At 34.5% G+C, this 11,119-nt stretch overlaps 1 protein-coding gene across 1 annotated transcript; it reads left to right on the top strand.

The window, feature by feature from the left end:
* The first annotated feature begins 351 nt into the window (after positions 1–351).
* LOC120354890 lies at positions 352–4,826 on the top strand. Its single transcript, XM_039442950.1, has 3 exons — positions 352–1,412; positions 3,351–3,688; positions 4,622–4,826. The coding sequence occupies exons 1-2, from the start codon at positions 1,208–1,210 to the stop codon at positions 3,611–3,613; spliced, it is 468 nt and encodes a 155-aa protein (XP_039298884.1). The 5' UTR covers positions 352–1,207; the 3' UTR covers positions 3,614–3,688; positions 4,622–4,826.
* Positions 4,827–11,119: the final 6,293 nt, after the last annotated feature.

The following is an 11,119-nucleotide window of genomic DNA, read 5'->3' on the forward strand; positions in this document are numbered from 1 at the left end:
ATGTTTTACAGTAAGGAAACGGTTTAAATCACCTTGCTGGAGTGTAGGTCTTTTGTGTTTCACGAACAACACTTTGTCAACACTGAAAAAATGGACCAATTGGACCAAAAAATGGACAGAACGATATATCGGAAGGGATATATCGATATTAGCGATATATCATTACAAAGATATCGATGGCAATATATCGATATATCGGAAGCAATATATCGATATTTGTGAAATATCGATATATCGTTGCCATCCCTACATTACGCCATCATTGACGCCATTCCATTTTTATTCCTGTTGTACTTTGTGATGAGAAGCGAACAAATAACCGTGTGGTTTCGTCTTTGCTGCAAGATAAGGTAAAGTTACAAATATTTATTTCAATTCATATTTGATAGATTGAACAATTATAATTATTACTTATTCCCCCTTTAATTTATAGTCTACTTTTACAGCTTATCTTTATGAGAGCATCCCTAAAAACGTTTCCTCGTGGTAGGCTATAGCTTTTATTATTTATTTTAACTTTTTTCTTGTGATAAAATTTTAAATATATGCTCCCTGTTTCTTATTTTACACCTTGTAAATCATTTCCTATTATTTCCAGCCTACATTAATTTCGTATAGGCCTAATAATGTACTTCATTATCTTATAGATGCAAATAGCCTACAATAGAACTTTATTGTTATCAATCACAGTTAAATAACTGAACTAGTACCTAATTAATATTCCATCTTTCATATAATAGGCTAATATAATCTCAAAAATTGACTGCGTTTTAGTAGTTTACTACAAGCATTCCAGCTAAATTTTACTTATGCATAACCTTACTTATAGGCTAGGCTAGTTCATTTTTGCATTTTTGTTCAAGTAGGCGTGTGTTACTGGTATGGTATTCTTTGCTTTCTGACAAGAAAATCATAAAATAAATGCAGCACTCACTTTTATTGCTCATTAAAAAAAATAACTCAACTCACTTGTATCACAATATGTTGAAGATATAAATTTTTTTAGCCTAATCTTTATTGACTAAGCTCAAGACATTTTTCCATTTCATACAAGTGGCCGCACAATACCTGGCTCAGAGCCCAAAGTAAAATCTTTCTAAATGCAAACTTGAAATAGAGCCTATGCTAGGTTAGGATAAATATGCTGTTAGTTTTATTTATTTTGAACTTTCCTTTTTCAGATTTCTATTGATTATTAACTTGAAAAATGTATGCTGTGATAGAGTTTGGGGGCAGTGAGGAGAACCAGACAGCCGTAGTGAGGGAGGAATGGCTAACACCAGCTAAGAAAGAGGTTTTCTGGCCACCCTTCAAAGTTTCTACACAATTCCATAAGGCTTTGGTTGAAGGCGCAACACCTGACGAAAAAAAGTGGACATTATTTCCGGTCAGGCGATGCCTATACATTTGTGGTGAGTAAATGATATTGCATGTAATTGAAATTTGAATACTGCTGTTCACTGATTTTTAATTAAGACACTGTACTTTACTGCCATTTAATGAAACTTCTCTATTAGACAAAAAAATGTTCTTGAACAATTGCAAATTAACATAATAAATTTTGTCATGCTTAATTTAGGCCTAAATTGAATAACTAATTTGTGTAGTTTTAAACGAGACAGTGTAAAGCTGTATGTGGTGTATGCGTGCTCAAAGAGAATTGCTTTACAATACCTGCTTTATGTTCTTTATAGCATTGTAATTTCACTGTATAATTTATTGATAGAGGAATTAATTGAGTAGAGAATTGCTAATTATTAGATATAGATTGTCATTGACAATCAGATAAATGATTGATTGAGAAAACTTTCATTTTTGTGTCAAAACATTACCTTTAGGTAGTTAACCTTAGAAAACCCCTGGAACCGCTGCTTTCTCACTAATTTTTGTATTCCAACCCTCTTTTATTCAAAATTATGTCAAAAACTTTAGGCCGGTATTACACGGTAATAGTTCTATTGTAATAGTTGTTCATATGAAAAAAGATGAAAATATGATTTCGTATTCTCATCTCGTTTCATATTATCAACTATGATGATAGAAATATCACCGTGTAATACCGGCCTTAGAGCTGTTTTTTAGATACATCGGGCGTATAAACATACTGAAGATGTTAACTGAGATATGGCAGTTTTATTGATAGGTGACCGCTGGAGGTTAGTTGCACACCTTTTCAATGTCTTTAAAATTCACCCAAAATAATCTAAAATCGCTTAAAAATAACATGCAAAGCAAATGGAGACTGTTGCATTGTTGAGGTAGACTTCAGCTGCAAGCATATCAATAAAGCTGTCATATCTCAGTTTGGTAATACTCATCCAATTCAAAAACTTAAGGCGTTAATCAATTTTTAATTAAATTTAATAGGTAGAAAAAGTTATTCTTGAAATTTTTTTATAATATCAATGAGTTTCGAGTTATTCAAGAAATAAAATTTTAAAATGTTAAAATTTAGTAAAAAACTAAATGACAGCTGTGTGAGTAACCAAGGACTTCCGGACAATTTAAATTTGACATTTAAGTATGATTTTTACCCAGGAACAATGCTCTTGAAAATTGGTATGGAGTTCTGAAACACTGTACAGTAGTACATTATAATGTAAAAACAGAAAACTCAGTACCCTTTTTTTTAAAAAATTATTTTCGCCACACTGCACAGAAAGCAGCTGTTTTCCAGTCCCTACGTAGATCTGAAAGACCTTGTTTGCAGACGACGTCAGAAAAGGGTTTCTTTTCCGGTCTAGGCCAGAAAGTTGTCTCTTTCCAGCCGCTTATGGCTGGAAACAATGCGCTAATTATTATTAATAAGTCATCCGCTAGATCGGGCGAGTGTCCACTTTCATAATAAGCTGAAGTCGCCATGATTTTAGTTCCAGTTTCGAATCAAACTAATTCGCTTCGCAACCAGTTTTATTCAATTATTTATTGTTGATTAGTGCATTCCGAATTTTCAAAAATGCTTGAAGATGACTGTGGTATTCCAAGTGAAATTTTAAAAGAATCTGAAATCCTGACTGCAAATCTTCTACCACTAAAATCAAGAGATAGGTACGATAGCTTAACGAGTATTCTTTATTTTGTATTCTTTATTTATTTTGTCAGCAATACCTGTAGTGTGGCGAAAAATATCGTTCGCACCACGGGCAAAAATGTTTTTCCAGCTCTCAATCTTTTCTAGTCCTTGGCCTACGGCCTCGGACTTGAAAACCGATTTCGAGCTGGAAAAATCTCATTTTCTGCTCTAGGTGCGAAATATACTATTTTATTTGCAGACATGTTTCGGAGCATGAGCCCATTTTCAATCATAATACATTAGTAGTACATTAATAATATATTGTCATTGATTACAGATGATCTACTGAAGGCTCGTGAGAAAGAGAAATTGGCGGAGAAGGAGTCTGACATACAAACGGATGGTGATGAATTACTTGATGGGAGAAGAAAGAGACGAAAAACTAGCAAGAAACTATTCATCAGCAGTGATGATTCATCTGACGACTCCTGCAAAAGAGCAAAAAAAATCTTTCCTACAAAAACAAATGTCAGTATTACCCCCGTCCGCCTTCACCACCAACAAATCAGCTACGGGAAGACTGTTCTTCACAATCATTAGTTTCCACACCAAAGTCATCAACTGCAACACTGACACCGACAGACTCTTCAATTGAAAAGACTGTCACTGAATCTGGTAAGTGTATTTTTATTATGGTCTGTTCATCAAAGCAAGTCAGTGCATGTATAGAAAGTATGTGTGCGTGAATTGGAAAACAGCTGGATGACCTAGTCAAAGGCATTTATAACTAAATTTCTTTCTCAACCCGTACCAGCTGTAGGCCTATAACTTACGCGATTAATATTATTGCAAACGCTGAAATGTGAATATGCTGTCATGCAATACACTCACAAAAGACACACACACAAGCTCACTCAGCTGTTCCATTCACTGACTTGTTTCAGTGAACAGAGTATAGTGCAATTTCACTCTAGCTACTATAATCTACAGGGTGTTTCAGGAGGAATGTGCCAAACTTCTCAGGCTGATTCCTGACATCGAGTAGTGAAAAATGTTCCACAGGACATACCCCCAGAAATGCATTGTTACCGAGAGAAAACATGGGCGGAAGATTGTACATTTTTCATCAGATCTATATATGTTTTTTATTTTTCAGGGGCTTTATGGAGACACCAAAATAATTGAATCTTATATAAAATTAGCCGAGAAATAATTCAATGGAACCAAGTAGAAGTTTGTAACTTCAATGGTTATTGAGATAATTGGCAAATATACTGACAAGATAACTTTCCATTTAGGCTATATATTTATTATTAGTTTTCAAATGGAGTTCATGCACAGGCCATGATATACAGAGTGTCCCAAAAAATAGTAACACCCTGATTGTAACTTGGTAATTAATTATTGGAAATATTATGAAAAGCTTGTTAGAAATGTTATGAACAGCTGATCTTTGATTTTCTGTAAACAGCCATTTACCAAACGACACATATGATTGAACTGTTGTCGATTACATACTACTATGACAAAAATAATATTACTTTTGTATGTTACGGTATGTGTTTTATTTGTGGAATTACCGAGATTATGATTGATTGAATCTTTCAGGATTTGCTGTTGTTGCAAGAAAACTTGCAAAACTTGAAAGTGAAGTATTGTCTTTGAGACAGTATTTGGAAGAGTATCTCCCAAAAATCGTCTGTAATGCCGCTGGGACTGAAAATTCGTCAATGATTCCAGATTCCATGCCAACACTACCATGTTTGTCGCATGAGGATGTACTGAAACTTGAAGAGAGGATTTCAGTGGAAGGAAACGAACAAATATTTGTAAGTAGATTATTGTATTGAAAACCAACTAATGTGTACAACAAGTTATACAGGGTGTTTCAGTACTCCCTACCAATATTCTGGGGCAGTATTAATCTGGGCCAATATTCATCCAAAGGGCCACTTCAGTAATATTTCAATGAAAGTAGGGGCCGCACACATAAATTCATGAAAATTTGGGCTTTTGAAGATAGTTGTCTGTAAGGCCGTTTTGAAATTTATTTATTTTTCTCCACTAGAATCTCCACTGACGCTGGCGTTCTCAGTCTGCTAGTTAAATCTTCTAGTTAAATTTTAACCGTGGGGTAAAGTGAGTAAGGAGAGATTATAGTAACAAAGATTAGCAGCTGGAATTGGGGAAATCGATATTTCCATAAAAGCTGCCATTGTTATAGAGAAATATAGCATAAGAAGAAGATAGCCTATGGTATAGGTCGTTTATGTTCTGTTTATATACTGTTGACTACTACCTATTATTACTTTTCTTACCGGGTGAGAGTGTAAGAACAGCACATTATGAGAGACTAGCACATTATAGAGCGTCACATAGTTTCTAGAAAATGTACTACTAAGTTTGAGTTAACATAAATGCCCTATACCTTGAGATATATTCTTATTTGATATTTTGTCTATGGTCTTCTGTATGACCATGACCATTAAATAATTTCAAAAGTGTTTAAAAAAATAGTTGGAAATCAGCCATTAGATTCAATTCATTTCTTATGTAGATTGTAACTAGAGTAGATTATTACAGTATTCATATTCACTAGTTTTTTACAATAAGCAGAATAAGTTTAATTTTTTCTTCATGTTTGTTTTCAGTGTGCTCCAACAATGTTTTCCGAATAACATTCTATGTGCAGTGGATGGGGGATGGGAGGCATTCCTGGGTGGGCCTCTCTTATTTGGTGCCCTTTGAGAGGGCACCAACCCCCCAACAGACACCCTACACGATGTTAAAGAACTATGTCATAACTGTAAGTGTAACAACATGTTTCTGAGTAAATATTACAGTAATTACAATATGACAACACTTGATTATTACAATATCACAAAATATTGATTATTAATATTATTAGATACAATTGAATATTGAATTATTAATAATATGAGTACATTCATTAAGTCGCGAAAATCCAAATAAACCTGTCTATGAATAATGGGATGTTATTATTATTCATCATGAATTTATTTGGAAATAATATTTAATATTTTTAAAATTATTTTTGATAATCATTTCAATACATATTTTCTCTTTACTGATGAATTTGAGAAGTTTCAGGTTGTCACGACTGAATTTCAGTGGCACTGCAACTAATGCGAATTCTAAATAATGGCATTGCTGGATTGCCCGGGAATTTTAAAATCTGTTTATGAATATTTGGAAGATAATTATTTTGGAGTGTACTTATTGCATATATTGTTTCTATAATATTTACCCCACCTTTTTTCAAACAGGTCAAGTTCTTGGCACGAATAGGTGGGAAGAAGTTGGATCACGTTGTAAGAAGAATTCTGGAAAGAGTTATCAGCAATATGGCATAACATGCTGGGGTGGAACCTTTAAAACGTTGATAAAACCAATTAGAACTACTCAAAATCACTTTATAAGAATAGTTCTGAAGAAACCAAGGCGTGAAAGCTCTTTTCCACTTTATAAAACAATTAATGTCTTGCCGGTTCAGTATCTTTTTGTATTCAGGGTTCTGCGATTATTCTATGAAAAAAGTGGAAATACGAGTACAGATAACTTGATTTATAATACTAGACGAGCAGTTTTCAAATTTTTTTAGATCTCAAAAAGTGAGTACAATGATTTTCAAAAATTCTTTTAGTTACTTGGGTACACAATATTTTAATAGTTTGCCAATGGATATCAGGAAATGTAATAATAAGAATAAATTTTTAAAGAAAATTAAAGCATGGCTATGGATGCAAACGGATGTTGATGTTCTAAGAATTAACCCGGTTTGAAATTTTTTGTATTACTGTTTATTTAGAGTTAGTTGATTATGTTGATTAAAAATTCATGAATCCATTTGTTCTTCGGTTTGGGTTTGTTCTTGTTTGTTGCTTTGTTTTTTTTTGTTAATTGTAAGTTGTCTTGTTATATTTGATTTTTTGCTTCTTGCTGGTTATCTTGGCTTGTTAGGAATAGTGATTAAAGTTTACAGGATGCTACAGACGTCGTGCGCTAAAATGTCTGTAAAGTGATGAGCTGAACTCCAAAAAAAAAATAAATTAATCTATGTCTTAACAATTTAGTAATTACAATTAAATACATTACTAACAATGACCACACAACTTGTCAAAGTGGTCATATAATTTCTAAAACTTAAAACAAATGTCAAGTGAATTTTATGATGGAAATAAAATTATTTATTTATTTTTTTAACCGATGGACGAGGTAAGGATCTTTCTCAGGGTTGGAAACTGCCTAGCTAGCATCACAGCCTGGGAAATATAGTTTCCATCCACTCGTCCCATCAACAGTTTCCGGCTCTTCTTCCCCCCCCCCCCCTGCCGTAGTCTAGTTTCCACGTGTAGGCCTAGGAAGAGTCGGACCTGGAGACAAAAATGCATTCTCTCCCTGCACTCTTCTTTTAATCGCTGAAACAATCAGAGTGCGTCTCAGAGTCCATCGTCAGGCACCAACTATTTTCGGAAGTGTGGATCACCCAAAACATCATGTTGATGGACTTCTTCAACGTCGTCATTATGGGTGAGTCCCAAAATTAATCTTACCCATATGATAAGGGGCGATCGAACTTTGCTAGCGTAACGATAGGTCTTTGCTATTGTAACGATTCTAAATTTCTTTCAATTTATGTATTAGGCTAGGCATTTAGAGTAGTCAGAATTTATGTAACAATCTTAGAAAAATGTTTTAATTGAACAGTGTTTACGAGTTTGTGTTTCTTGAATAGTTCCAAATTTCTTGAATAACTCAATATTATTCGTTAATATGGTAATTGAGTGGAATATTTCTAATTAATTTATCAATTTAAGCCATCTAAATTAAAAATTTATAGTATTAAATGTTTGGACCAACATTTTATAAAAATTGTACACGTGAAATTCTAACCTTATCTTGGACTTTGTCACCTAAGGTTGGCAAGCCTGGCTTGCATGGTGTGGAAGTGCAGAGTGTCGGCTCTGAAGTTTTTCAAGTTTTTCGTTGTGACTTCATCAGCAATTTATAAATTTTATTAGTGAATCAGAGCCTGGTATGTGAGTTTGATTGTGGTTGTCATTCAAATCTTTATAATACTGTAAGTGGAATGTGCATTGTTAATAGTAATTAGTTGCATCCCTTTCGAAAAGGTTTTCAACAACATTGGTCAAAATACAGGAAGGATTCTCAATACAAGCGTATCATATTGTTTGTCATTGTTACTAATTGGATAATCTGTTGCAATAATAACGTTCCGTATCTTTGAATTATGAAACGCCAGTGTTACCAATTGATATAGTTTGCGGTGCTTCTAATGATAAAAGCAAAATTTGTATCAGGCTTATTCCGTAATTCCGTATCAAATAACTTGAATGAGCAGCTCTGTTGAAATCAAACTATATTAGGTGTTCAGAACTACTGTTAACACCCTTATCATTTTTGAGGAATTTTTGGCAGTTGACTGATAAGGACAGCTATTCAACTAGCATTCCAACGATTACGCGATAAGTTCATTCAAACTCAATTGTTTTTCGTAATACGGTTGATTTTTCCCATTTCAAACATACTTCCATTCTCCTCTCCCGTTCTCTCTCAGGGGCTACCAGTTCATCCTGCCTTGAAAGCCCTCTAGGCGTTTCACCTCTCCTTTCTTTCCGTCTCCTATTCTTCTATGTTATATTTTAGACAGTAAATAATATACAGAGTGCAATAATGACAAGAAATAAGCGTAATATTTATATAGCACAGATGGAGAGTAATCCCAATATTCTGAAAGAGGGCCTGATTGACAAAACTGTGATTGAGATTGCCATCGATTTACATGCAGCTCTGGAAGTGATTTCGAAAAATTTCTCCAAAGAGGCTGTTGCAGATATAATTCCAGTTATTACTTCACTGCTAAATAATTATGACGCTGCGATTAAGGTGAATAATGATCTTAAGAAACATTTAGCTGACATAGCAGCTGAAAATTTATCATTGGAAAAAACACTACATCAAGAACGGAAGAACAGGAGGAATGAGTTGGATGATTCGTTGTATAACGAAGAGAGGTCAAAGCGAAGCTGAATTCAGCGAAAATCACTGTCAGTGATTTAAAATCAGAAATATCATCGAAGGATGCCATTATCAACTTATTGGAGGGAGACGCACAGCAAGCAGCCAACAACATTTCAAATTTGCAATATGAGGTTGAATTATTAAAAAAGAGGGAAACTTTTCCAATAGAGTTCAAGACCCCAAAATCAACTTGTAGGCATGGATCATCGCAAGGTGCTGGTTTCTGTAGTATAGGGACGTCAAATCGTTACTCATTGCTGAAAAGTGACGAATCACTGCATCCTGTTGGTGCACATACAATTCAAGTAAGGGCTCAGATGCATAGGAGTAACTCTTGCACGTCTTTGAAATCTGGGAAACCGATAAAATCGTCATCGCAACCATCAGAGAAGAACAGAATTGTAATCCTTGCTGATAGCCAAGGAAGAGATATCCATAATTTTATGAGCAGATTGTTTCCTAATTATGGGATTTTCGTTTATTGTCTGCCAGGAGCGAAAATGAAACAGGTTATCGTAATGGATTGCAATTTGTAAAGGACTTAACCAAGGCTGATTACATAATCGTGATGGCAGGCTCAAATGATTTTTGTAGTTATGAGCCAGGTCATCTCACTATACAGCAGGGAATGGACTTGATATTAGGTGCGGGGTTGAACACTAATATCATCATCAGCGCAATTCCTTCCAGATGACGAGCCACACCTCATTGATGACATTCACTTTGCTAATGCGTCTATCTCAAATAGAATATCTTCTTACATGGGATCCTCAACTGTGATATTCGATAATCGCAGTAGCAGCTTGAAAAGGTATCACTTCACAAGACATGGCCTGCATTACGGAAAGAAAGGAAAGCGTTTGCTCGGAAAGTCATTCTGCAATATTGTGATGGATCATAGTCTCTTGAAGCGAGCTCCTTCCATGTCAATGGAAACTTGTAACAGTGTGGACGAGGACGCGATACTCCGTGACCCTGATTACGCGACTCCGGCTTCAACCCCATTGGCTGCAGAACATCCCGCGACTGAACTTGATGAGACGCCTTCAACTTTTCATCATAGAAATTTGACTATCCACCGAGTGAGCGATGATCCCATTCACATTTCCCCTTCTGAATTTTTCACACCATCGCATGAAAAACATTATTCAAACTCATATTGTTGCGATAGCCAGATCCAATCACCAACATCTCCAAATGTAAATAGTAATAACTCTTGTTTTTTATAGATAATCAGTTGCACAAAGGTTTCTCATGTAATGATCCATGTAACAATCGGGTTTTAATTAATAGCAGACAGTTAAACTCAAGTATAGCAGATAAGAAACAAGATGAATTATCAATTCTATCTTGGAATGTGCAAGGTCTTCCTAATAAATTCATTATAGTTGATGATTATGTTTCAGATCTTGAGATTGATGTCTTATGTTTGGTTGAACATTGGATGGACCAAGATGAAATAAAAATGTATAGTTTAAATGGTTTGAATTTAAGTAGCTATTATTGTAGACCAACTAAAAAAAGAGGAGGTTGTGCGATTTTAGTTAGAGACACATACATTCAAAAGCCGATTGATTCAGTGGATAAAATGTCAATAGAAAAGGTTTTTGAAGTCACTGCTTCACTTTTGGAGGAAATAAATACTATTGTTGTAGCTCTGTATAGACCTAATGTAATGTGCAAGGACTTCAATCTTTTTATTAATAGAATTAATATCCTACTGGAGCACTTGTCTTCATTCGAAGCAAATATTATTTTATGCGGTGATTTCAATATTGACTTTATATCAAAAAAATAATCTTGATTCCATTGTTCTAAGTAATGTTTTTCTATCATTCAACTTATATTCAACTGTTTATGAGATAACTAGACCGAAGAATGGGGGTAGCAGCTGCCTAGATAATATAGTTACTCTCAAGGATAGAGTTTTGTCTTGCAATGTTATAAGAACTATAGTTTCAGATCATTGGGCAATTCTACTCAAATCACGTGTGGAAAGAACTGGAAAGCGAGCATTAGCAAATGTTGAACGAATTAAAATTA

Source organism: Nilaparvata lugens, chromosome X (genome assembly GCF_014356525.2).
Source record: "Nilaparvata lugens isolate BPH chromosome X, ASM1435652v1, whole genome shotgun sequence".
In the NCBI taxonomy this organism is placed as follows: domain Eukaryota; kingdom Metazoa; phylum Arthropoda; class Insecta; order Hemiptera; family Delphacidae; genus Nilaparvata; species Nilaparvata lugens.

What these genes read in the sequence shown, in the direction of transcription:
- LOC120354890 (XM_039442950.1), top strand. Translation starts at nt 1,208, where the DNA reads ATGTATGCTGTGATAGAGTTTGGGGGCAGTGAGGAGAACCAGACAGCC. An exon ending in GCGATGCCTATACATTTGTG is followed by an intron (nt 1,413 to 3,350) that starts GTGAGTAAATGA and finishes CATTGATTACAG; the next exon opens with ATGATCTACTGAAGGCTCGT.